Source organism: Hemicordylus capensis, chromosome 5 (assembly GCF_027244095.1).
Source record: "Hemicordylus capensis ecotype Gifberg chromosome 5, rHemCap1.1.pri, whole genome shotgun sequence".
Classification (NCBI taxonomy): domain Eukaryota; kingdom Metazoa; phylum Chordata; class Lepidosauria; order Squamata; family Cordylidae; genus Hemicordylus; species Hemicordylus capensis.
The window spans coordinates 148,848,856-148,875,988 of NC_069661.1; the positions used below are offsets into that span (position 1 = coordinate 148,848,856).

The 27,133-nt window shown below is 41.6% G+C and overlaps 1 protein-coding gene across 23 annotated transcripts in view; it reads left to right on the plus strand.

Moving 5' to 3' along the window:
- MAGI2 (membrane associated guanylate kinase, WW and PDZ domain containing 2) overlaps nucleotides 1-27,133 on the plus strand; it is a 953,479-nt gene that overhangs the window by 828,656 nt on the left and 97,690 nt on the right. For 17 of the 23 annotated variants that reach the window (XM_053251292.1, XM_053251285.1, XM_053251284.1 and 14 more), the window contains 5 exons: nucleotides 5,753-5,942; nucleotides 15,321-15,362; nucleotides 20,374-20,465; nucleotides 24,505-24,697; nucleotides 26,258-26,344. In XM_053251292.1, coding sequence (XP_053107267.1) covers nucleotides 5,753-5,942; nucleotides 15,321-15,362; nucleotides 20,374-20,465; nucleotides 24,505-24,697; nucleotides 26,258-26,344 — 604 coding nt within the window. The remainder of the gene's footprint in view (nucleotides 1-5,752; nucleotides 5,943-15,320; nucleotides 15,363-20,373; nucleotides 20,466-24,504; nucleotides 24,698-26,257; nucleotides 26,345-27,133) is intronic. The other 6 variants (XM_053251286.1, XM_053251273.1, XM_053251287.1 and 3 more) reach the window with 2 other exon arrangements.

Genomic DNA, 27,133 nt, shown 5'->3' on the forward strand with positions numbered 1-27,133 from the left:
AGGAGATAAACATGGCTAATATATAGTCTTGTGTTAAAATCCGGTCACATTCCCATTGCCCCTTTAGCATACTGCATTAGTGTATTAAGGCAACGCTGTGGTGTGCAAATTCATTTTTAAAAATTAATTAATACTAGCGATGGGCTCAAGCCAGTTCGGCGCATCCTTTGGGAAGCCCTGAACTGGCTGAGGTGCCTGCAGCCAAACCAGTTCAGTGGGGCAGGTAGTGGTTCCCTTAAGAAGCAGGGAAGCAGGTCCTTATCTACTCCACGGCTTCCCCGCCACTTTTCCAGGCACGGCGCTCACATTAGCAAAGGCCTGCCCCCAGAAAAGTGGTGGGGCAGCAGCGGAGCAGGGAAGGACCTGCTTCCCTGCTTCTTAAGGGAACTGCTCCTTGCCCTGCCTGCGTCTGCATGAGCTGTTCATGAACTGTTCATGCACTAATACCCAAACTATTCTAGAAGTAGGAAATATACAAGACTGATTACTAGGACAATGTGGGACAAAACTGAAAAGAAATTATATGCAGCTAGAGTGCTGGCTTTTATTTTATGAAGTTTCCCAATTTTTTCACCTCAGAGATGTATCAAAATTGGGGAGACATTCTTTGTTACCTACATTACAATGAACTTCCAGTAACCTGAAGCTTTTCTATTTTTGTTGCATGGAAATGTTTCCAAATCTGATTCCTCTTGTTCTTCCAAAGTATGTCACAGTGACATCTTCACTGCTGCTTCCTGCACATCTATGGATAAGCACTTATTTAGGGAGTTGTAGTGGTTCTGGTAGAGTCTACCAAAATATCCTGATTGATTGATTAAGAACATAAGAACAGCCCTGCTGGATCAGGCTCAAGGCCCATCTAGTCCAGCATCCTGTTTCACACAGTGGCCCACCAGATGCTGCTGGAAGCCACAGACAGGAGTTGAGGGTGTGCCCTCTCACCTGCCATTACTCCCCTGCAACTGGTACTCAGAGGCATCCTGCCTTTGAGGCTGGAGGTGGCCCACAGCCCTCCAACTAGTAGCCATTGATAGACCTCTCCTCCATGAAGTCATCCAAACCCCTCTTAAAGCCATCCAGGTTGTTGGCTGTCACCACATCCTGTGGCAGAGAGTTCCACAAGTGGATCACGCGTTGTGTGAAAAAGTACTTCCGTTTGTTGGTCCTAGACCTCCTGGCAATCAATTTCATGGAGTGACCCCTGGTTCTAGGGTTGTGTGAGAGGGAAAAGAATTTCTCTCTCTCCACTTTCTCCACACCATGCATGATTTTATAGACCTCTATCACGTCTCCCCGCAGTCGTCTTTTTTCTAAAATAAAAAGCCCCAGGTGTTGTAGTCTTGCCTTATAAGAAAGGTGTTCTAGGCCCCGATCATCTTGGTTGCCCTCTTCTGTACCTTCTCCAGTTCAACAATGTCCTTTTTAAGATGTGGTGACCAGAATTGTATGCAGTACTCCAAGTGTGGTCGCACCTTAGTTTTGTATAAGGGCATTATAATGTTAGCTGTTTTATTTTCAATCTCCTTTCTAATGATCCCCAGCATGGAATTGGCCTTTTTCACAGCTGCTGCACATTGAGTCGACACTTTCAACGAGCTGTCCACCACAACCCCAAGATCCCTCTCCTGGCCCGTCACTGACAGCTCAGATCCCATCAGCATATACTTGAAGTTGGAGTTTTTCGTCCCAATGTGCATCACTTTACACTTGCTAACACTGAACTGCATTTGCTATTTTGTCGCCCACTCCCCCAGTTTGGGGAGATCCTTTTGGAGCTGCTTACAATCCGTTTGGGATTTCACTACCCGGAAGAGTTTGGTATCATCTGCAAATTTGGCCACATCGCTGCTTACCCCTGCTTCTAGATCATTTATGAATAAATTAAAAAGCACCGGTCCCAGTACAGATCCCTGGGGGACCCCACTTCTTACTTCCCTCCATTGTGAAAACTCTCCATTTATACCTACCCTCTGTTTCCTGTCTTTCAACCAGTTAGCAATCCACACATGTACTTGTCCCCTTATCCCATGACCGCTAAGTTTCCTCAAGAGTATTTGATGAGGAACTTTGTCAAAAGCTTTTTGGAAGTCCAGGTATACTATGTCAACTGGATCACCTTGATCCACACACTTGTTGACACTCTCAAAGAAGTCCAAAAGGTTGGTGATTCAAGATTTACCTTTGCGGAAGCCATGCTGGCTCACTCCCAGCAGGGCCTGTTCTTCTAGGTGCTTTACAATTTTATCCTTGAGGATGCTTTCCATCAATTTGCCTGGAACGGACGTTACGCTAACCGGCCTGTAATTTCCCAGATCGCCCCTGGATCCCTTCTTGAAAATCGGTGTTACATTTGCTACTCTCCAGTCCTCTGGTACAGAGCCCAGTTTCAGGGATAAGTTAAATATTTTAGCAAGGAGGTTGGCAATTTCACATTTGAGTTCTTTGAGGACTCTTGGATGGATGCCATCCGGCCCTGGTGATTTGTTAGCTTTCAGTTTTTCCAGTTTAGAACATCATCCCTTGTCACTTCTATCTGACTCAGCTCTCTAGCCTCCATCCCTAAAAAGCCTGATTCAGGAACAGGTATATGCTCAGTATCCTCTGCCGTGAAGACAGATGCAAAGAACTCATTCAGCTTCTCTGCAACCTCCTTCATATCCTCCTTAATAATAATAATAATAATAATAATAATAATAATAATAATAATAATTCAATTTCTATACTGCCCTTCCAAAAATGGCTCAGGGCAGTTTACAAAGAGAGATAACAAATAAATAAGATGGCTCCCTGTCCCCAAAGGGCTCACATTCGCCCCTGGTGGTGCAGTGGTAAAACTGCCGCCCTGTAACCAGAAGGTTACAAGTTCGATCCTGACCAGGGGCTCAAGGTTGACTCAGCCTTCCATACCTCGGAGGTGAGTACCCAGAATGTTGGGGGCAATATGCTAAATCATTGTAAACCGCTTAGAGAGCTCCGGCTAAAAAGCGGTATATAAATGTAAGTGCTATTGCTATTGCTCACATTCTAAAAAGAAACATAATCCCTTTCACTCCCTCATTGTCTAATGGTCCAACTGCGTCCCTGGCAGGTTTCCTGATTCTGATGTACTTAAAGAAGTTTTTGTTATTCCCCTTGATACTTTAGGCTAAATGTTCCTCAAACTCTCTTTTTGCCTCCCTTATTGTCACCTTGCATTTCTTTTGCAAGAGTTTGTGTTCCTTTCTGTTCTCTTTGTTTGGACAGGCCTTCCAATTTCGGAAGGAAGTCTTCTTCCCTTTTATGGCTTCCTTGACGGTACCCGTTAGCCATCCTGGCATCCTCTTGGACTTAGAGATACCTTTCCTCCTTTTGGGTATACAATCTGACTGGGCTTCTAGTATTGTGGTTTTGAGTAAACTCCATTCACTCTGGAGCGAAGTGACTCTCCTGATTTCCCCCCTCAGCTTTCGTTTCACCATACTCCTCATTTTGGAGAAGTTTCCTCTTCTGAAATTCAAAATGTCTGTGTTAGACATCCTTGGTGATTCTCTCCCTGCATGTATGCTGAATTTGATGGCACTGTGGTCACTGTTCCCTAAAGGGTCGATGACACTGACGTCATGCACCAGGTCCTGGGTGTCACTCAGAATTAGATCCAAGGTCGCCTTCTCTCTGGTTGGTTCCATGACCAACTGTTCTAGGGCACAGTCATTTAGCGTATCTAGAAATTTGACCTCTTTGTCCTGACTTGAATGTGAATTTACCCAGTCTATGTGTGGGTAATTGAAATCACCCATAATTATAGCCCTGCCTCTCCTTGACGCCTCCCTGATTTCCTCCTGCAACTCCCAGTCACTGTCGGCATTATGATCCGAAGGGCGATAGCACGTCCCCAGTAGCATGTTACCTTTCCGGCCTTGTATAGTCACCCACAGGGTTTCTGTGGAGGACTCCAGTCCACCTAGGTTTTCTAGCTTGTTAGATTCTATCCCTTCTTTAACATACAGTGCTACCCCTCCTTCAAGGCGCCCCTCCCTGTCCTTTCTATAGAGTTTATATCCAGGGATAACAGTGTCCCACTGGTTCTCACTGTTCCACCATGTTTCTGTTATGCCCACTAAATCTATTTCTGCGTTAGCAACCAAGCACTCCAGCTCACCCCATCTTGGCTCGGAGGCTTCTGGCATTGGCATACAAGCACCTATATACTGAATCTCTCCCCTGATGTATGCTTTTCTTTTGACTCTTTGACCTGCTGGCACAGGCTCCTGTCTGCTCTTTATGCGGTTCTGCTCTGTCCCCTTCTGTTTTATCTGAATTCTTTGTAGCCTCACACTTTAAAGGATGACTTTTGCCAAACTGGATACTGCCCAGCTCCCATCGGCTGTTCCCCAGGTGTCATTTTAAAAGCTGCTCTGCAACCTGTTTGATTTTAAGCACCAGCAGTCTGGTTCCATCCTGGTTCAAGTGCAGCCCGTCCCTTTTGTACAGGCCTTGCTTGCCCCAAAATGTGTCCCAGTGCCTAACAAATCTAAACCCCTCCTCCCGGCACCAACGTCTCATCCACGCATTGAAACCCCTCAGCTCTGCGCATGGAACAGGTAGCATTTCTGAGAATGCTACCTTGGGGGTCCTGGACTTCAAAATGCTACCTATCAACCTAAATTTGGCTTCCAGGACCTCCCAACTGCATTTCCCTACATCGTTGGTGCTGACGTGCACCACGACAGCTGTCTCCTCCCCAGCACTGCCTAGGAGCCTGTCTAGACGCTGCGTAATGTCCGCAGCCTTCGCACCAGGCAGGCAAGTCATCGTGTGGTCAACACGTGGGCCACAAACCCATCTCTCTATCCCTCTAATGATCGAATCACCAACTACAAGGAGGCCCCCACCCCCCAGAGGAGTATCCCCTGTGCGAGAAGATATGGGCTCATCATCCACGGAAGGGGTCCCTTCTAAAGGAGCATTTCCCTCTTCCTCAGACCGATGTCCTCCTTGCCCAAGACCTTTATTCTCCCTGACAGCAGAGGAGCTACCAGCCCTGGAGTGGGATGCCTCTATCACATCCCTGAAGGTCTCATCCACATGCCTCTCTGTCTCTCTGAGCTTCTCCAGATCCGCCACCTTGGTCTCAAGGGAACGGATTTGTTCCCTGAGAGCCAGGAGCTCCTTGCACCGAGCACACACCCATGACTTCTGTCCATGGGGCAAGTAGTCATACATGTGGCACTCTGTGCAATACACTGGGAAGTGCCCCTTCCCCTGCTGACCGTCTATCTTCATACTGTTTTTGTTGGCTCTTTACAGTATTTAGGGAGCTTATTGTCCGTTTATTAGATAGTTTATTAGGATAGGTCTCAGCTGTAATGGTCAATTATTTAACTGTCCAAACAGCCTTTCCCAAGAATATGAGGGAAACGAGGGAGGGATATATACTTACATTCTCTTCTGCACCAGGCTCCTTGTGATCCTTGTGATCGCAGGGGCTTGTTCCAGGCTCCCCCGCACACTTCCCGCTAAACTCCTGCAAAACTCCTACATCCTGTTTGCTATCCCTGTTCGCTGTTGATTGATTAAGTGCCATCAAGTCGGTGTCATCTCTTAGCTGTGTCGACTCTTAGCTAAAATATGTTGCACGTATTAATCATCTTTATTATTTATAAAATGCCTAAAATATCTAGGCAGAGAACAACTATAAAAGCATGACATAGACCCTGCTTTGAAAGCTTTCTGTCTAAATCTTTTCTTGTTTTTCCATTTTTTATTATAGATGATGGAACGATGGGAGAATCAAGGCAGTCCTCAGACAAGTTTATCTGCTCCAGCTATACCACAGAATATTCCCTTCCCACCCACCCTTCACAGGAGCTCTTTTCCTGATTCAACAGAGGCCTTTGACCCAAGAAAACCTGACCCATATGAGCTATATGAGAAATCACGAGCTATTTATGAAAGTAGGCGTAAGTGAAAACTATGGTCCCTCTCCCAAGCACTTGAAAAATTTAAATAAATTTAAAAAATTTTTAAATATTTCCCTATAAATGTTTCAAAGCTGGCATAATGGCATTGGTAGTAATTCAAAGTAAACTAAATAGTTAATCCAATTCTTGGGAGTAAAGGAGGGTAAGGATGGGAATCAAGCAATGCCTTCATTCATTTATCCCAAATTTCCTTACATTCAAGAATGCAAATCTATCAATCATGTCTCCTGATTAATTTCAATAGAAATGAATGTGCCTTTCACAAAAGCCATGCCTGCTAGTTTGGGCCTATATTCATTTGCTCCATGGTAAATTAGGATTTTGTTATGGTCCCTTCCTCCGACTTTCTGCCCCACAGTTCAGAACATTAAGAGTCAAATTATTTTACAATGCATCTTTTCTTTGCATTTCACCAGCAAAGTGATTAAAAACTTGCAACTGTATTATTTGGTGGGAGTTTTATCTTATACCACATTGCAAATAGACATTAGGAGGAATTTCCTAACGGTAAGAACTGTTTGGAAGTAGAATAGTTTGCCTCAGGCAGTGATGGAATCACTTTCTCAAGAGTTTTTCCAGCAGAGGCAGGACAGCCATCTGTTAGGGAGGTGTTGCAGTTTCCTGCACTGAGCAAGAAGCTGGACTAGAAAACCTCCACGGCTCCTTCTACCTCTAAATGTGATGATTCTGTGGAGTGAGAGTGCACTTTCCATCACTGCCTGCTTGGCATGACTGTCTTGCCTTTGAGGCCACAGAATGTCCACACTTGGGTGTCGCATACCAATAGGGTGTGCTCATGTAAGTTCCAAATGCAGCTGATTCCTGGACTTTACCTGTAAGATTAGTCATGCTGCTCTGGCCTAGTGTTTTAACAGCATGCATCCTATTTAAACATTATGTCTCAGCTCTCCCTGTGGGCTTCCAGGGTTACCTGGTGGGCCACTGTGGGAAACAGGATGATGGACCTGGGCCTTGGGCCCGTTGTTGGTGTTTTTATGATGTCTGGAGGCCTTTGATGTGGGCAGATGTGCTGGCTGGCTATTGTACAAACTGGGCCATTGTTCAAACCCATATTTTAAAAAGGCTGGTCTATAATCATCCTGTACTAGTTGCTTGTATTAAAAACAAAACCTATCTGCAAGTGCTACAATAGTGTTAACTGAAGTCAATGACAACATTCTCACTGCTTTTAATGGATAATGATGCTAACTTTTAGGGTACATGCCCTGCCAAAATAAAATTACTGCTATTGGCTATTTTTTATGAACAAGCTAAACATTCATCAAGCTCGGTGGACAAGAGAGAAGGGATGGATGGCGAACGGCAGACCTTTCCCCACACTTAATCTCTATCAGTTATCTACTACTTCATCTCTGGTATCCACCACTGAAGTCACTGCCACGGGTGGAGTGGAGCAGGGGTTAGGGCCTGTTTTTCCAAACCTGACCTGCCCAATGCTCCTTCCAAACAGCCATATGAGAACATTTCTCAGGTTCTGAGAAAGAGCAAATAAATGCTTCCCTCACATACCCACACAGAATTTCCATTAGAAACATAAGAGGTTCCCCAATAAAATAGAACAACACATTTGATGCGATATTTCCAGTGACCTGTTACAGGAGGAGAAAAAGCTTTATGTGCTCACTGAGCGCAGTTTGCCACAACGGACAATAGAAATTCTGTGTGTATGTAGGGTCTGGATTGCACGGGCTTCCCCTAGTTGTGGCCTACATACAAGCATGAACAGTACAGCTTGAAGTGGAAATAATAATGGCCCCATCAACCACATTTTTGGAAAACCTCTCAAGCATGGTTTGATTTTTGACCGTTCTTATCCATTGCTTTACTGGCAGAATAAGGATGAGCTGCTGAAAGGTTATTCCCTAGTGATCTGCCTCCTGGGAATCACTGTCAGAGAAAGTGAGGAGAGGACTTATAATTAGCAAGCTTTTTTATAAAACTCAACATCTTTGCTTAAAGGGTACTTGACTTGATCTAATACTTTAAAGACAGGGCAGCCCTTATAATTGCTCCCCATATGGGAGTCCATCAATAGAAAGTGAAATATTTTCAAAGAGCTTTGCAATTGTTATTCAGCAAGCCTCCTGAGTACTACTACTACTGTAGATAGAGCAGAAAATTAGAGTAGACATAAATCATTGGGCAGATAATCTTCAGTCTTCACAAAGAGGGGGTTTTCAGAGGTTTTCCTATTAGCAGAAGTTCATATTTAGCTCATATTGAGACCCAAGAGTCATTCCATATATGTTCCACACGTGCAAAGAAGGAGGGGTGATTTTTGCCAGTCTCCTTCCTCTTTGCAGCCCTCTGACCAACTGAAATGTGTCCCTGAGGGTCATGGAACCCTCAGGGACATAGTTTGGGTGGTGGACACAGTGGGCATTGGTGTAAATCACACTTCTCCTTCTTAGGTCTCCCATCAAGACAGTGGTCAGGCTTAGACCTACTTAGCTCCGTCCAGCAAGATGGCGATGTGCCCTCAGACCATACCCTGTGACCTAGTATGTAGACTCCAAGACCTTTGCCACAAGGAGGTAGAGCCTGTATCTTTCTTGGGAAATTAACCATACTTCTTTCTAGCAAAAGCAATACGAAACTGTAGTAATGATAAGATGAAATGAGCAAAACCAGAGTTCAAAGAAATTGAACAGCATAATTCTTTACTCTGTTGTACATAAATTGGAGCTTGACAGTGTTTCATTATCCCTACTTCCCTCAGTTATTTTTCAGCTTCCAAAGCTGGTGCTGTACAGAAGGTGCAAGTTTTCCTGGGGCTTCCTATATTAAGACATCAATCATGCACTGAAGTATAAAGTTGTCAGAAATCCACACAGCTCTTTAAATTCAAATGTATACAGTAGAATAGTCTTTGCATTTTCTTCCCTTGAGACCAGCTTTTGTCTCATGGGAATGAAGCTTTTGTTGTGGCAATTAGAATGTATATAAATTACCCATACAAGCCTCTAGTACATGCTTACTTTGGATTGCAATACCAAATGCTAGAGGCTTGTATGGATAATGTATATACATTCTAATGTGGACAAAACCAGCTTCAGAGTCTGAACTGGACTGGAATCAGACCGGGCATGTTCGTTTGGGGCACCGCTGGACTTGGGGCCTGGTTTGGTTTGAATCTGAACCTGTTCGGGCCCAGTTTGGGGGAGCCAGACACGTTAGAATTGGGGTTGTTTTAAGTAAGACTCACTGCCACTGCCAGGTTCGGCAGCCTCACAGTGCTGCTGCAGCCATGGTGGGGGCCTAGGTGGCTTCCCCTCCCCTGACAGCCTCCCCCAGTCTCCTATGGGCCTTTGGCCCTCTGTGAGTGCATGGAGGCCATTTTTAGGCCACCACTCATGCACAAGGGTCATTTGTGTGGCCAGATCCCAACCCGGCCATGCAAATTACCTGAGTGCATGCACGGCAGCCTAAAAAATGGCCACCGTGCACTCACAGAGGGCTGAAATGGCCCAGAAATGGACTGAAACAGCCTGTAGGAGACCAGGGGGAGGCCGGTGGGGGGGAGGGAAAACCACCAGATACACCACCACCCCCGCGGCTGCTGCAGTACCTCCCAGAGCTGCTGAACCTGCCGGTGGCAGGCAGTCCAACTTATTTTTTAAATAATTCTAATGTGTCTGGCAACCCCAAACTAGGCCTGAACCAGCTCGAAGGGTTCAGCTTGATCTCAAGCCAAACCAGGCCCAGTTCATTTGGAGGTCAAGCCTTCAAACTGAGCTGGACATCTCTAGTCCAAATCTGATGCATGACAAAAAAGTGTCAATAAACAAGAACACAAAAAACTAATAGGAATATCTGATTAAAATTGGAATTTAGACCATGACAAGTTCAGGTTTAAGCTGAAAAAAGGAACAGATATCCCAAACCTAAACCAAATATGCTTTTTATTACAAATGCTTGTGATGTTTATTCTTTTGATTAAGGAAGTAACAAAAATAATTTTGAAATTCAAGGAATTATTAAAATACAGTGAGGGTACACAGTGATTTCAGTTAGTATGGAAAAGTTTGGAAAGATCTCAGACCCATCAGAATCAGTGGCAAGTTCACTTGAAACAGATGTGATATATGCAGATTTAAATTTAATTATTTACCTGTTAAATAAATATAGAAAACCTATAAATATAGCAAAAGAAGCAAACTTTTCTAACTCTGGATTTATCAGTAGCTTTTTCTGTAAATGATGTACTCAATCACACATTTCTAATGCAACCTTCACACTTTATAGCTTCACATATATAACTGCAGCAGTCTAAGAATTGGTTAAGTATATATGCAATCAAACAAACTTGTTAAAGAGCATCTATCTGCAGTGTGTCTCTTTCAAGTGCATTAGATAAAAGAGAGTGTAAAGTCACTACAGTATGTTCCTCAAGCACTGTTATGCAGCTCTTATCCTAACAAAAGCAATGGGTAGTATGGGTTCTGATTAGTAATATGTAGTTAAGAAGTACAAGCATCTATGGAAAGACAAGTTGGTGGCAGGCAGAATTTCTTGTACCTAACATAAAAAATCAGCTGTCATGATTTGAAGGCCATTTAGCAGTGACTACATTAGATGTCAGCTAGAGCTAGAATTCATGCATGTTTGGGATCTGATTATACAAATTAATGGAAACATCACATGTCTGTTTGTTCCCAGTATTGTATTTCTAAGAAGTTGGGTGAAATTTGTTCATGGCCAGAACATAATTAGGGCCTAGGTACATCCATTTGGGAGTGGTGTTCCTTTGTCATTTTTCTGAACTTACACCTTCTTTCCCAGCCCTACGATTTCTACTAGTGTGTTGTCAGCTTAAAATATATACTGCAGTTATCAGTTAGAATATCTTATTTTGTATTCACACAAAGTATGAGCTATCTTATGTCATAGTTCTGGAGAACTAAAAAGAGTGTGTGTGTGGAAGGCAGGGAGTACTACTTTACTGAAACACTATATTTGCTCACACAAATTTAGAAAACACTAAATTTACATAACATCTAAAAGCACTGTTAAAAGGTGGGCAAGAAGTGGTTAAGTTGTAAATTTTGTTCAGAAAGCCAGCAAATTAAGTGAATGGTCCACAAATAAGCAGTTTTCAAACATTACAATCTGTGCAAAAAAACAAATCAAAACCCCAATATACTGGGAAAGTAAAGTTGCTATAGCAGCTCAGAGCAGTTGCCCACATACATGTTCATATTGCCACTGGAACATTACAACGTTTGTATTTTCCTAGTAATCTTTGTAGAACAAAAGTGTGTTCTTCTTAACATGTACTTACCATTTATTTTATTTATTATTTATTTAACATATTTTTATACTGCCCAGAACTCATGTCTCTGGGTGGCTTACAACAAAGCAAACAAACAGAAAAGGTTAAAACGTTATTTAAAATAAATGACAACATTAAACTTAAAACATTAGTTAAAACAAAATAAATGATACAGTAAAATTCAAAACATTACAGCAATTTAAATTTTTAAACAACATTTTAAACGATGTTAAAACTGTTAAAACAATATTTAATTAAAAGCCTGGATGAATAGATGCATCTTTAAAGACTTTTTAAAAGTTGTCAGAGATGGGGAGACCCTTATTTCAGCAGGGAGTGCATTTCAGAGCTTTGGGGCAACTGCAGACGGACCTCTCCTGGTGATTTCAATGAGCAGTGGGGTTCATGATGAAGAAGACGTTCTCTTAAATAGCCAGGGCCCAAGCCATTTAGGGCTTTATAGCCCATAGAGGCAGTCTTTATGAATCTCAGACAAAATAATGTGTGAAGTTGCTCTGAATTCAAACTAAATTTTGATAGAGAATTCAAATTCCCCCTTCTTGACATCAAGGGGAAGGGATTCTCCAAGGCAAACACCCTGAACACCTACTGCCAGAGCTACAGAGCTTAGGGCAGTAGGGCTAACAGTGCAGCAGTACAGATGTGTGGGAGGCGAGGGCGGAAGAGATGAGTTGGGAAATTGTCTTAAGTGTATAAGATTGTCCAATTCTCAATCAGTACATTTTTTCCCCTTTCCTTTTCTTTTTAACCAAAAGCATACATTGTTTGTACCTTCCCATTCTCCTGTTGCAAACAAATACATATTACCCAATGCTTTTAGCATAGCAATGGATAATAACAATAGATTTAGGAAATAACTGATTCTCCTGTTACCAGAGTATGGAGAAGAAAATATAAGACTAAACGTTTCCATGTAATATTCATCATGGAAGAAAGAGTTACTCACCATGACAAAATATTTTTGCTGGTTATAGGAGCTGACAATATACACAAAAGCATTTGCAGAAGAGATTATCAAGATATCAGCACTAGGAAAAGTGCTGTGGATGAGAAGTAGTTTTGATTGCTAGCTGGCAAGGAGGCCCCAGAGAAGTTATGCTAATAGAAAGTGTCACTTCAATAACTGATGACTGTATTAAAGATGTAGCAATCCATTCCTCTTAAATTCTTCACACTTTATAAACATTACACAAGTACTTTTTCACACTTAGAAAGTTAGAATACTTTTCCTGAGTAGTGATGCACACGCAATGGGATTTTCACCATGTAACTGGGTGAAGGGAAATATAAACTAGAAATCCTAATTTATAATCCCCTAAATCAAGGAGCTAATTCTTACATTATTTTTTAAAGGGCATGAAAATGCTGGCTGGTATCCACGAATATTGGATTCTTAGTCTGAGTAGTAATTCTTTTGACTGCATTGCCTAACCTTGCTGTGCACCAGGACTGAAAAACACAGTTTTTTCAACTTTTGTTTTATTTGGCCTGGTATGATCATTTCATTACAGCAACAGCCTTAATTTAAGAGTTTGTTGCCCATGACATTCGTTCTACAGTGCTGGAAAAGATTTCAAGTAGTATCTCATTTTACTAAACAAAGGTTAATTAAGTGTTAAAATCAAAGCATTATAATTGTTAAAATATAATTTTGCTTTGTTGTACACCGCCCAGAGATGTACATTTTGGGCAGTATAAAAATATGTTAAATACAAAAATTAAAATTAAATAAATTATAATATGAAGCAGAAAAAATATCTCACACTGCGCGGGAGAAGGCAATGGTCAACCCCTCCTGTATTCTACCAAAAACAACCACAGGGTTCTGTGGTCGCCAGGAGTCGACACTGACTCAACAGTACACTTTATTTTTACTTGATTAAGTGCTTTATAAATAAATAATAATATATCTTGTATAATGTAGTTTCCAGTGAAAAAACAGACAGATAGACAGACAGACAGACAGACAGATAGACTGATTGATTGATTGATTTCAATACAGCCCTTCCAAAAATGGCTCAGGGCGGTTTACACAGAGGGAAAATGAATGAATGAATGAGTAAGATGGATCCCTATCCCGAAAGGGCTCGCAATCTAAAAAGAAACATAAGATAGACACCAGCAACAGTCACTGGAGATACTGTGCTGGGGGTGGATAGGGCCAGTTACTCTCCCCATGCTAAATAAAGAGAATCACGACGGTAAAAGGTGCCTCTTTGCCAAGTTAGCAGTGGTTGACAATATACACAAGATAACTAGAATGAAAAATGATTGATATAACATATACAAATTAGGGTTAATATTCTTTATTTATCCAGATAAATAAATAATCATTTATATTGAGGTTTATAATATACCAGTATAAATAATGAGGTATTTGTCATACACATAACTAATGCAGCTATAACACAGGCATCATCTACTGCAGGCTGCTTTGCCATTCCAGCTGAAATTAAGGAGATAATAGAAAGCAAATGCACATCATTTCATTGAAGCTGACACTGCACAAATTCCAAAACTGATTGATTTCCCCAAAACCTTCTTGTTATTTCTCAGTGAATATGCTATGGGCAATCTCAAAATGGGGGGGGGGGAATGGATATGGGTAAGCAAATTGTAGGCAGCCTTATTTTGTGGGATATAGCATGACTTAGGGACTGAAATCCATGCATGTGTAGTTTGACCAATCAATCATCAAATCAAGATATGCCCATGTAGTTTTGGACAAACCTCAATGTGCCTTCCTTTCAGATTACTGATTAAGAACAATTCTAGAAACACTTTAGTCTATTCAGAAGCTATTTTCACCCACACCCACCCCCTCCATGTTAAACAAATGTGTGAAGGAGAAACAGGAGTGTACTAGCTTGTCTTGGTTTGTTTTGAATTCTGGCTAGAACAAACAAGGATTACCTGGTTCAGACATCCTGGCTTGTTCTAAACCAGGATTAGAAGTAGAATAATGCCTTCCTTTATGTACAAAAGGAAGGTGAGGCATGCCCACCTGAAGCTAGGGAAAGATGCGCAAAACCAGGATTCAATTGTGCCTCCCTGTTATGTCTGGACTGGGCCATTGTTTATTGATTAAACTTGCCTAGTCTATTGTTCTGCCCTCCAGGAATCAAGTTGTGCCCCGTACTGGCTAATAATCAAGTCTTCCTATAAATATAGGGCTGTCTGACCTTCAGGGACATATTTTTGAGTCTCAAAGAGCACTTACGGGCAAAAATCCCTCCCACCCTTGCAGCTGGTTTCCAGATTACTAAACACTGCAGAGGTAGTTTGCATGCACCAACTCTGTACAGCTAATGAGGATATTGACTAATGTGTTTTTGGTGGATTTAGTTCCAACTGAAAGCTGGAATGTCTAGACACTTCTTTAATCCATTTTACCAAGTAATCCAGCGGTGCTAGGGGTAAGGAAAGGACTAAGGATTATCTAGATAAGAAGATCCCTGGAACATCATAGGCTTCTTAATAAAGATTAATTGGTCACATTAATTTATCCTCAGTCACCGGTATTTCAGGTTGGCCAAACATAAACAGCTCTACAAACTGTCAGGCAAGCTGAGATATTGTTCAAGTAAAAATAGTATTTAGTAAGTATAGCTATGGGTACACCAAATCTTTGTCAAGTTAAGGTGTGGCCAGTAACATGCATCTATCTAACTTATCCTCCAGTGGAAATTCATTTGCTAGGGTAGATTCGTGGAATTACTTAACTAACTTTTAAGGCTATCATTTGAAAATAAAATATGATTATTTTGTCAGTAAGTATAAAACTACACCAAAATAAGTGATACATAACTGCCATTAATCATTGAATTAAATCTATATATTAGTTTTTTATCTGTTTTCAAAGAATGCCTCTAGAAATATACAAATATATTTTACCTAAAATAGGACAAGTAAGTATGGAAGTATAATGTTTCTATTAAAAATTAAGAAGTTGATATTTCATATCAAATCAGGGAAAGCAGTACTGCATATTTAAATGTCTGGATAAATTTATTTAATCTTTAATTCCACGTTTTTCTATTCAGAGCAAGTGCCGCCCAGGACTGGTTTTCGAATCGATTCCTCTGGCAAGTATTCTTCAGTCTTCATTGTGCTGTAAAATAACTCTTCTCTGTTTTATGTTGAAGTGCTTCCTTTAATCATGGCTCAGGGGCATGGTCAATCATGAGTGTCCAATCACCATTCTGTATAATACAGCCTTTTATTTCTGTACTTAACTAGACAGGGGTTTTTCATCTAAAACACATTCATTGTATGATGGAGTGAGTGCTGCTTTTTAAAACTCTCAAATAATGTAATACATTTAACCATTTTAACTTTCATTCTCATTAGGCTAGTAACCTTATAATATGCCAGATGGTTCATGTTAATATTAACTATTATTTAGACTTCTAAAGCAATTTAGGTTGAACTTCTGAAAGTTAACATGAGAGTTAAATGTATTACATTATTTGAGAGTTTAAACAGAAATTCTTCTCAAGTTAGAACATATTACAAATCTGATGGGGTCTCATCCTTCTGAAATGCAATCTGTTCCTTTATTTTAAAGAATTATCTCATTTTAATGACCTGATGGTATTAATTAGGAACTACCCTCAGATGGGCCTACTAAGCCTGGAAATACTTGGGCATAGAAATAAGTTCAGATATCTGCATAGTGCACACAAAACAAGGCAGTATGTAGCTATTGGACACAATGCTTGCTGCTTTGTTTTCTAGCAGGGCTTCCAATGCAGACGTTCAGTGGGTAAAGTGTTTCTCAATAGTGCATCTCCATGCTGGAGAAAATGGTTGACATAAGGAAAATTACTCAGAGTAGTCTCATTGAAAATAAAAGGTCAAGTTAAGTTGTACTTTTAAGTCGCCAGGAATCAACATCGACTCGACAGCACACTTTACCTTTACTATGAATAATTTTCCTAATCATGTCATCCAATAACATCTGTAGAAGGTTTCCTCCAGAACAGTCATTAACAGTGCATAGGAAGTTAGCATTCCTAACCTAAATATACAGGGTAGTCTCAAACATTCATCTAAAGAAAACACCATTTCTTCCTTTACATTAACTGGCTTGAAAACTTTGCTTCTCCAAAAGTATTTGGAGAGGCAAATATATTTCTTCTGCCTTTAAGTTTTGACTCCCTCAAGGCAAAGATTAGAGGACTGTCTCCTCATACTGCCACTTACTACTATATGACATTGAATGAGGTAGAATATAACCAATGCACCATGCTATGCAACAGATAATTCCAGTACATTGGGTTTATGGTGCTAGGCCTTCCCCCCACCCCCATCCTGCTGCCCAAGGAAGACTGAATAAACATAAGGATCATTCCTTTTTACTCAGCTCTCCACATCTTTTAGTTGCAATTTAAACAGTAGTCAAATACAGGAATGTATAATTATAGGCTTCATTCTGTGTGAAAGGTTAATCCACTGAAACACCAAGTGTTCCTTTGGCAAGGCTTTCATTCATGTAAATGCGGCTTTCTACAATTATCAATAAAAATGATTTCAGTTTACTGTGTCGATTTAAAAATGGCATGCAAGGGGCCTATATCATATTCTTATGTATTAACAATGGCTCACATCCAGACAGAGGCCTATATCATATTATTATTTAACATTGAATCACATCCAGAATGCACATTGTGCAAAAGGAGAGGGGAAGAGGGCTTCAGAGCGAAGGGCAGTATGACAACATTTGCTTCCCCCTGTGTGATGGTGCGGTGGATGTCAGCCACTGTTGCACCACTGCCAGTCTCAGTGTCAGCCTTATTGCAGTACCCATGCTCCCCAAAAAGTGCATCCCTTGAAATGTCAATTAAATGTCAGTATTCCCCTTTCCCCCTTAGGATATTTAAAGTATTGTTTTTCTAAAAGTCAGTGGGGGAAATCCAGTCTCCAGCCATTTGCTGTGTAACGTTTTGATCCGAGGAGAGTATTTAAAATTATTCCTGTGAACAGAAAGCTTTACATCAGAATTGTTCTTGGAAACATGTACAATTAGAAAATGAGTCCTTTTGACTCTGGTCTAGGAGAGGAGAGCTGGTCTTGTGGTAGCAAACATGACTTGTCCCCATAGCTAAGCAGGGTCTGCCCTGGTTGCATCTGAATGGGAGACTTGATGTGTGAGCACTGCAAGATATTCCCCTCAGCGGAAGAAGCCACTCTGGGTAGAGCAGAAGGTTCCAAGTTCCCTCCCTGGCTTCTCCAAGATAGGGCTGAGAGATATTCCTGCCTGTAACCTTGGAGAAGGCGCTGCCAGTCTGTGAAGACAATACTGAGCTAGATAGACCAATGGGTTGACTCAGTATATGACAGTTTCCTATGTTCCTATGTTCCTAAATCTTTCCTGAAAAATCTATGAATTTTGTCTCAGAGAGGTTCTGCCAGTACTGAACCCTATTATGCAACAGTAGCATTTTATGAGAAAAGTTAATGATTAGATAGAACCAATATGCTAGAAATAAACCTACACTGACTACTTTGTTAGTTTCAAATGGCAAAAATGTTCTAAGAATGAGGCTTCAGGGAATTCATTCACATTTTAAAATTGTGGATTCTGATGTAGCATAAAGCAATCATCAGTGCCTGACATCGTAACAAAGGCAGTGTGAACATGCCAAGATGATGTGTTCATGCTACACAGTGGGAAAATGAGGGGAGCTACAGAGGAAAGCAATTTTCAGCAATCTTCTGTGCCTACAAAAGTTCCCTGTGCCTTCCAAAAATATGCCCTGAAGGTTGCGCAGCCCTGAGGATCATATTTTCAGAAGGCACAGAGCTCTTCAGGAGGCAGAGAAGACTGATGACAATTGCTCCCCACAGACATAATGGCAGTGAGGAAGCTCCTCAGCTGCATTAAGAGCAGCTCCCATTGAATCCTCACTGCATTAGTCAGGAAATATCCTCACTGCATTAGTCAGTACTATTCACATGAGCAGCCTAACTCACGCTAGGGCAGCCCAGCCTGGGTTCGTCTGTATGTGTGTAGCACTGGGATCCACACAGATTCCAGCACTGTCCACCAACCTAACCCTTTAGCCAGGATTAAAAGGGTGCGAGTATGTCCTTAACCCTGGCACCAGGGTAGGGGTGTGCATGGAACCGCCAACTGCGGTCCGGCACTGAGGTGGGGGGGTACCTTTAAGAGCGGCGGGAGGGTTTACTTACCCCTCCCGCCGCTTCCCCGCTGTGGCGCCGTAATCCTATGAGTAATTGGGGCGGCAGGACACCTCCCTGCCGCCTCTTCCCCGACGTTGCTTGAAAAAACTCCCAAACTCCCAGCAGTCCTTTGCTTAAAGGTACCACCCACCCGAACCGAACCGCCCAGGTCCGGACTGGCCTTTTCAATGGCGTCCGGACCAGTCTGGGCCCATCCCTACACCAGGGTCATGTGCTTATTTTTGGCCAGTGCCAAAATACTCTGTGCCTAGAGTGCCCAATTCATGGGGGTATCCCTCAATGCACCACACTCATTGTTCGGTGCATTGTGAGATATCTGGAGGCCAGGATGCATCATCAGGGCAAAAAAGTCCCCTTCTTCTCTAAATAGAGTCAGTTGCTGTGTTCAGGGGAGCTGCGGGAAAGGGTACCCCAGAGACTGCTTTCCTTGTTTTGGAGGCTGCAAACAATCTGCTGCAAAACTGTGCTGCCTACCAGCCCATACACCCATGTGTACATGTACATCCTTGCCCGTGCCCCAGGATGGCAACCCCACTGTCCTAGGGTGTTTGGAAAATGGGAGCTTCCCTCTCCTGGATTCCCTGTGCCTGCAGATCTGCATACAGTGCAATGCCAGGCCAGACCCAGGAGTTCTGGAGGGGCTTAAAGGCCTGTCCCAGTGTCCCACCCACTCCAATCCATGCACGCGGCAAGGCTATGGCATATGGGGTATCAACATCTCCTACGGCGTATGCGCAAGGCTTCAGAGGGATTTGGGGAGAGGGAGCTTGCAAAGAAATCTGTTATATTTTTTTATTTCACTCAAGCGGGAGGCCCTTGGGTGCATTGGTGGAGAGGCTGGCTCAACTACTGGGTGTGGCACCACCCTTGGATGAGTACAGCCTTCCCAATAGACTGGCCTTCTCATGAGAGGACTAGCCCGCTTGGCAGCAAGATGCCAGACAGGATTTTGGTTGGATCTGCACTGACCGCAGGATTTCGGTTGGGTCTGCATAGACTGCTTTGCCGGAGTCCATCTTCTCTGATTATGGTGGGACAGACACCACCTGCCCAGCATCCTTTGCCCTCTCTCAGCTACATATCCCTTCCCTTCCTCAATGTTATCCTAACTTCTCTGAATTAAAGCAGAATACCAATCCGTGCCCTGCCCCCAAGCATTAGGTGCTTGTGTGGGGCTGTCAGGGTACACACCTTCGCGGAGGCAGCAGTGCCAAGAAACGCGGCTGTGGCATAGCATGCAGGGCATTTAAATAGCTTTAAATGCTCTTTTCCTGCTGAGGGCAGGTGGAGCACTCCCAAAATGCACAATCACACTAGGCACACCCTCTTTGAGATTGTGGCCTATTGCAGCCACTCTGCTGATGTAGTGATGCTTTGCCCACAGTCTGGCCATGGAGCTTGTTGGGATCTGCCTCGGAGGCAAGCAGCAGGAATGGGCTCCCCTCTCTTGGAACTGTAGTTTGGCTGGCTGTGCTTTGCCGAACATCTGCAGCGCAATTTGGAGTTTCAAACTGAAACTTCGACCACGTTTGACTATGGTTTGGCATTACATGTTAATGCAGCCAATATTTCCCTGTAAAAAATGCAATATGGCTTTTATTTACAAATATACTTGTTATATTTGGAGTGTAGAACAGTTTGCTTGCAGCCAATTTCTCCTTCAGGTTCAGTTACCTTACTGAAAACACTAATATTCACAGGTCACTTTGTATTCAAGTAGCTGTGTCTTCTGCCTGTCTGCATTCAACACACTGTGTCTCTTTGCTGTTTGCTATAGCTCTGGTGGAACTGCCATGTATCATTTAATGAATTAAACATTGGGAAGCTGAGTTTCTTATAGAAAAAATATCAAAACATGTTGAAACTCAGTAAGATTTTATTTTAAACTAGGTCCAGATTACAAAGAGTTGGATGTTCATCTTCGGAGAATGGAATCTGGTTTTGGCTTCAGAATTCTTGGAGGAGATGAACCTGGACAACCAGTGAGTTGTTTCTTTGTAACTTCCCACTTAATAGCTTCAGTATCTTTGTAACTGTCAGAAAAATATCTCTTCATATAATGGTCATATTGGAATGGCACTTTTTCTTGTTCAGACATTGAAAAAGACAGGTCTCTCGAGCTATCAGCATCTCCATCTAAAAGCTGTCATTGTGAATCAGTCTGTAATAATTTACCGAGAGTGTATTCTACAACCTCTTGGATAGCTCAGTTTTTGTTGACAACTTTCAGTTACTGACTTGCAGGACATGATTGGCTTCTGCAGAAGATCAAGGCTTTGCTTTAACAAAAAAAATTCCATTCAAAATTTGTAGGAACAAGGGAACACCTTTGTAGGAGCAAGGGAATGCAATTAAAAATTCTTGCTGGAGCAATACACTCATTTTAAAATGTGAAGTTACCATTCTTAGAAAACATTCTATACACATTCTGAAATGATACACACTGTATTGTGAAATATACAAGGTCGGCCACTGTTTCAACGAAACGTTTCAGCCATCTGTGTTTCATTTCGAGTTCCAAACAGAATGCAAAATCCGTTTTGTGCACATATATCCCTAATATCTAATTTTCCCCCATACAGACCTTCCTCTGGACAGGACATATATACTGTCCTTCTTTCCTGCCATTGACCTGTCCCCCTTCTTCATGAGCAGATCCTCTTTTGTTTTGATTTTTATTCCATTATTATACCTAGGCACCCATTCACCTAGACACTTCCCTATATTCATAACATTTGCTTTTTACGTACTAGTAATAATTTAATGATGTAAATTATGAGTGCTTGTGCATGATTGAAACTGCATGAATCAGCATTATTTTAGTGAGAAAATGCACAATCCAAGATTGTAATTGTGGAAGGAGATGAAAAGGCTATTCACACAAGCAGCCCAACCAAGGCTAGGGCAGGCCAGCCTGGGTTGGGCTGCTCGTGTGGAGCACCAAGGTCACTCCTGATCCCAGCACTTCCACCCCCGCTAGCCCAAATTGTTTTTAACCTCTTCAGATGATCGTGAGAACCATCACTGCTGGGTTAAAAGGCTTCCCCCAACCTGCCGCCATTTTTGGTAGCGAGTCGGAGGGAAGGAGTGGCCGCGCTGAGCATGGCAACTGCTCTAATGAGATCAGACACCATGCTCATGATGCAGAGCACTCTGGGATGCGGAAAGGGGAAGTCTTCCCACTCCTAGAACTGGCTTTTGCCATGCTGCCCCTCATGTGGGTATGTGTCACGGCAGAGGGACAGACAGCCACTGCTCATCTGCTGGGGAAGGCAGGCAAGCTCCTACGAGCAGCATCCGGAAAGACTTCTGCATGTATGATACAGAAACACACAGAGATTTGTAGTGGTACACCAAGGGGATAAATGGTGAAGTTAAATGAAATGTAGCAAAGGTTCTTGTCTGGATACAACTTCTGTCCTGCTAGCTGCTTAACTTTCCTGTCAAGTAAGCACTGAGACATGCTGAAAAAGCATCCCTTAGTGAGTCCCTGGTGGCGCAGTGGTAAAACTGCTGCCCTGTAACCAGAAGGTTACAAGTTCAATCCTGACCAGGGGCTCAAGGTTGACTCAGCCTTCCATCCTTCCGAGGTCGGTAAAATAAGTACCCAGAATGTTGGGGGCAATATGCTAAATCATTGTAAACCGCTTAGAGAGCTTCGGCTATAAAGCGGTATATAAGTGCTATTGCTATTGCTATTGCTTAGTTCTTCTTCTCTGTACTCAGTAACAAAGGGGGGAAAGGAAACTTTTGTTTCTTGTTTTATCTGTGTGGTTTTGTTTCTCAAAAAGAGTATTGGATTCCTCAGCATGGGGGAATAAATACATGGGATCCTTAAAGAAATAGAGAAAGAATTTTTAATATATAATGGCAATACTTCATGTCAGACCATACTTGAAAGTGCCCCAGGGTCTCCAATTGAACTGAAACAATTTCTTCATAAAGAAACTTTAGTAGGATCAAAACATGAAAAATTATATATTTTCAAGATAGAACTGTGCCATTTGAAATTGGTATTCTTTCTTTCTTTCTTTTTGCATTTTAAAATTTTATTGGTTTTTACAATATCTTAACAATCCAATTACATTTAATTAAATAAATATTGACTTCCCGCTTACCAGTCTGCATGGTTCATGTTAGCTATACATATAAACCATTGCTATAGTAATTCAAAACATATATATTCCGCATTGCAAACTCTATTTTTCCCTACCCAACCTGCTGTTATTACTAAATTTCAAACCCTGCTGAAAGGTCCATGTTAGAAAAATAGTTCTTTAAGTGAAGTAAGAATGGTTCCCAATCTTATTTGAAACATTCCAAGTTTTCATCCCTTATAAGTGCTGTAAATTTTGCCATCTCAGCGTATTCCAAAATTGTTATCAACCAGTCTTCTTTTGAGGGCATTTTGTTGTCTTTCCATTTCTGCGCATATACTATTCTAGCTGCCGTGGTTGCATACATAAAAAATGTTAAGTTTCTTCTGGAGAACTCTCCTTGAGTTATTCCAAGCAGGAAGGATTCTGGCCTCTTAGGAAATCTCATTTTAAAAAGGTATTCTGATCCTAAATAATAATGTTAGTATATTTGCCTATGAGTCTGCATATTGTCACTGCAAATGTTTGGTTCATGCAATGCTAAGCATAGAGGTACTAGCACATTGTTTTCTAATGGCTGAGTCACATATACAGTGCATCGCTTGATCTCTCATCTCTTGATGACTTCCTTCCTTTATCTGAGGTCTGGCTCTATAGAAAATGTTGTGTTTAAGGTGATATCAACTGAGATGAAATTGGTCAGTAGTATTTGATCTGTGATTATTGTTTTACACTATCTATAGATATTGAAGTCATCCTAACAATCATTTCACAAATGCATATTCATCACTTGACCACTGCTGCATCATGCTGGCTGGAATGAGCAATCATAACCACATAGAGGACTTTCCTATTACCTCACATCACCTCAAACATAGTACTTTTCAATTGAAAAGTTACATTACTTTCTGCTCTTTAAAGGTAAAGTGTGCCGTCAAGTCGATTTCAACTCCTGGCACCCATAGAGCCCTGAAGTTTTCTTTGGTAGAATACAGGAGGGGTTTTCCATTGCCTCCTCCCACGCAGTATGAGATGATGCCTTTCAGCATCTTCCTATATTGCTGCTGCCCAATATAGTACCAGCAGGCATTCAAACCAGCAACCTTCTGCTTGTTAGTCAAGCATTTCCCCGCTGCACCACGTTTACATATCCATTAAATAGTAGGGATGTGCCCAAACTGATTCGGAGCCTTCTTAGGGAAGCATCAAACCAGCTTGGGCACCCTCATTCAAACCAGTTCAGTGGGGCAGGGATTAGTTCTTTTCAAAGGCAAGCAGGCCCTTACCTACTCCTCTGCTCCCCCCCCCCACTTTTTAGGGTACGGCCTCCACTTTCCAAAAGGCCACATGTGGCTATAGCGCAGCTCCCAGGATCCTGCACATGGCATCAGCATGCACATGGCCACACTGATCCTGCTATTCCTTATTAACTTATGGTGCTGAAAACCATGATTGTTCCCCATTTTTTTTAAAATGCTATTGTGGATAAACTCCTTTTAAAAACAAATTAATGGCTTGTCCTGAAAACACTGGTGCCTGAAGTGTATTTAATGGCTCCAGATTTCTTAATTATGTTATCATTCATATTTTAAAATGAAAAATATGTATCCTCCAAAAAAGAATTTAGTCAGTGCTGTAATTCTTATCATATATTGCTGTTTCAATTATTAATTTCATTACCCTTTAGAAAAAAAATGTAACTATAACTGTAATTAGTGCTGATTTCTACAGTTACTGCAAGTGATTATATACCTCTCTCCCTGGCTTATCTGAAGATGGGCATTCTAGCAGTAGTGTCCTGAAAATTACCCATGAGCAGAGAAGAGGACGATTCTGACTACTTATCCAGAAGTGTGTTGGGATTTCTTTAGTGGTTTACAATTTGTATTTATATTTCTAAGACTCATTTTGCTTTATTGTTTAGATTTTAATTGGAGCTGTAATTGCCATGGGCTCAGCAGACAGAGATGGCCGCCTACATCCTGGTGATGAATTGGTCTATGTAGATGGAATTCCAGTGGCTGGCAAAACCCACCGATATGTGATTGATCTCATGCATAATGCAGCTCGAAATGGGCAAGTGAATCTAACTGTGAGAAGAAAGGTGCTACCCACAGGTAAGTTAAAAAGAAGGAAAACCAAATAGTGAGCAGTAGCCACTCTTAAATTAATCTTAAATCCCATTGAAATTAATAGGACTCATTTATTTCAGTGGTGCTTAGTCATGACTAATGAGTTTAGATGGTGCCCACTGTTTATTAGGAAATGAGACACAGCGAAGTACAAGTCATGTGTAATTGGGTGATTTTTGGAAAGAACCCAAAGGAAAGAACTACCTAATATTCAAATAAATGATTCTGTTTTTTTAAAAAAACAAACATTCAAAATATTTATGTCTCAACTTTTCCTTTCAGCTCTTGCACCACAATTGCTAAAGTATTTTATTTTCAAGACAGAGTAGTAAAATAAAACTGACATCATACAGTAATGGCCATGAATCACTCCCTGTGTGTTCCATGTTATACTGTTCTGTGTTCTTCCCCTTCACCCACCACACATAATTTTCTCTTGCAGCCTGTCTCATCATCTGTGATATGGCCAACAGAGTGAAGGCAGATGAAATAAGTATCAAGACTGTTAAGTCTTCAGGGCAAGAAGTCATACCCACTCAGCTGAAGCATAATATAAAAATCTTTAAGCACTAACCAAGCAACAACAACTAGAAATAGGAGGACAGTACCTATTGAGGTCATTTACACCATCAAAACCTGTGTTCTACCTGAGTTTGGGAGCTGTGTGTGCCCCCAATATTTGGTTGTGTGGGAGCGAGGAAAACCTGGGTAGAAGTAATTGTGTAGAAGGTAGGTATGGGGGAGAGCTACCCCAGTTTTCTTCTTACTTTGCTTCCACAAAACCAAAATTGGGAGCACACACAAACTCCCAAACCTCGATAGAACACAGTTTCTGGTTGTGTGTATAACCTCAAAATTGTTTCAGCCTTACCAATTTAGGGCGTAGTTTACCAATCAGAGTAGTCCCCCCCCCCCATATATACCTCAACATCATGTTGTAGATCACAATTGTCAACTGGAGATTCTTTATATCAGTTTGTTCATTTCTTCCTTATTTGAGGAACTTTTTTTTCTTATATGGATTTATGTTTGATATCTCAGTGTCTACTCTGGGCCATTTCACACAGCAACAAACCTTACAGTCAGCTGCATCCAATGTTGCTCTCTGCCAAGTGGACCTATGTGTTACAAGTGTTTTAAAGCACCTGTTTGTCACATGCATATTTTACCCTTCTAAGTATACACTTCAAAGTTTCCTATAAAATAAAATAAAAGTGTAATGTGTGAAGAGGCCTTCTACAGGATGCATTTATCACTTATTCAGTTTACTAAACAACTGGAATAAGTAGACATGTCCTCAAAACCTTGTGTTAACTCCTTTCCACTCCATTGAGAATGCTTTTCCTGCCACTATTAACCTCCTTAGCCTTTGCCTTCCTAACCTACTCTTTACCAGGCCAAATACTGGCCTGGTATTCATATTCCAAACCCCATCTTATTGTTCGCAGTGCCATCTTCCTCCTTGGCACAGTCCTATGTCCCGTTGTCAGCTGCATCGTAGTCTCCACAGATTGGGGACTGACAGTCTTCTGTTGCCCATTGTAGACTCCTGGAGTCAGAAACATTCTCTCCAACCTGGTACAACGCCCCCAAGCAGCTCCCCAAACCCTAGGAAAATGGCCAGTATCCAAGGTAATATGCATGGCATCTGTTGATGTATTCCGCAAGCAAATTCTGCTTGCAAGACAATGACCATGTGTACAGGATTTTGTTCATCGCTGGCCCTTGTTAGTAATTACAGTCTTCCTGTCTGAAACATTTAGTAGGTTTTATTTGGCTGTAAATCCCAAACACAATTCAATTGTAGTAAACTGGTAGAACAGTTTCAAAGGCAGAGCCATGTCTTTGACATTCTCTGTAAAGGGACCTCAGCCCTGAAAACAACCCAGGATGCTATTATTACCAAATACATGCCAGGCAGAGAAATTCTCATGGTAGTTAGTTAGTTGGTTGTTTATTTACGATCTTAGATCAAACATCAATATACACAGAATATACACAGTAAAAAGAGAAAACAATAATGGAAACAAAGTCTAAAATGTCATCAAATATATAAAATCAGGAATCTTTGACAGTAACCGATTGCTGTGCTCTAGCTTCTCTTAGTTTGGTCAATGTATAACAAAATTTAGCAACCGCCAGGGATGTTGTTGGGTCCCTGTCTTCTAATAAGCATATAAGAATTGTCTCCACTGAGTGGCTTTGGAGATCTTTCAGATACTGAGATAAAAATAAATCTCTTTCATCAGTATAAAGTAGGCAATGTAACAGTGAATGCGTCAGTGTTTCGGGAGCAGCTCCGCAGAGGCATAGTCTCTGTTCATAGGGTTTTCTCTCAAATTTCCCTACTAGCATCGCTGAGGGTAAAGCATTCAAGTGAGCTCTTGTAAACGCCCAGCGCAGCTTTGGTGAATAGATTGT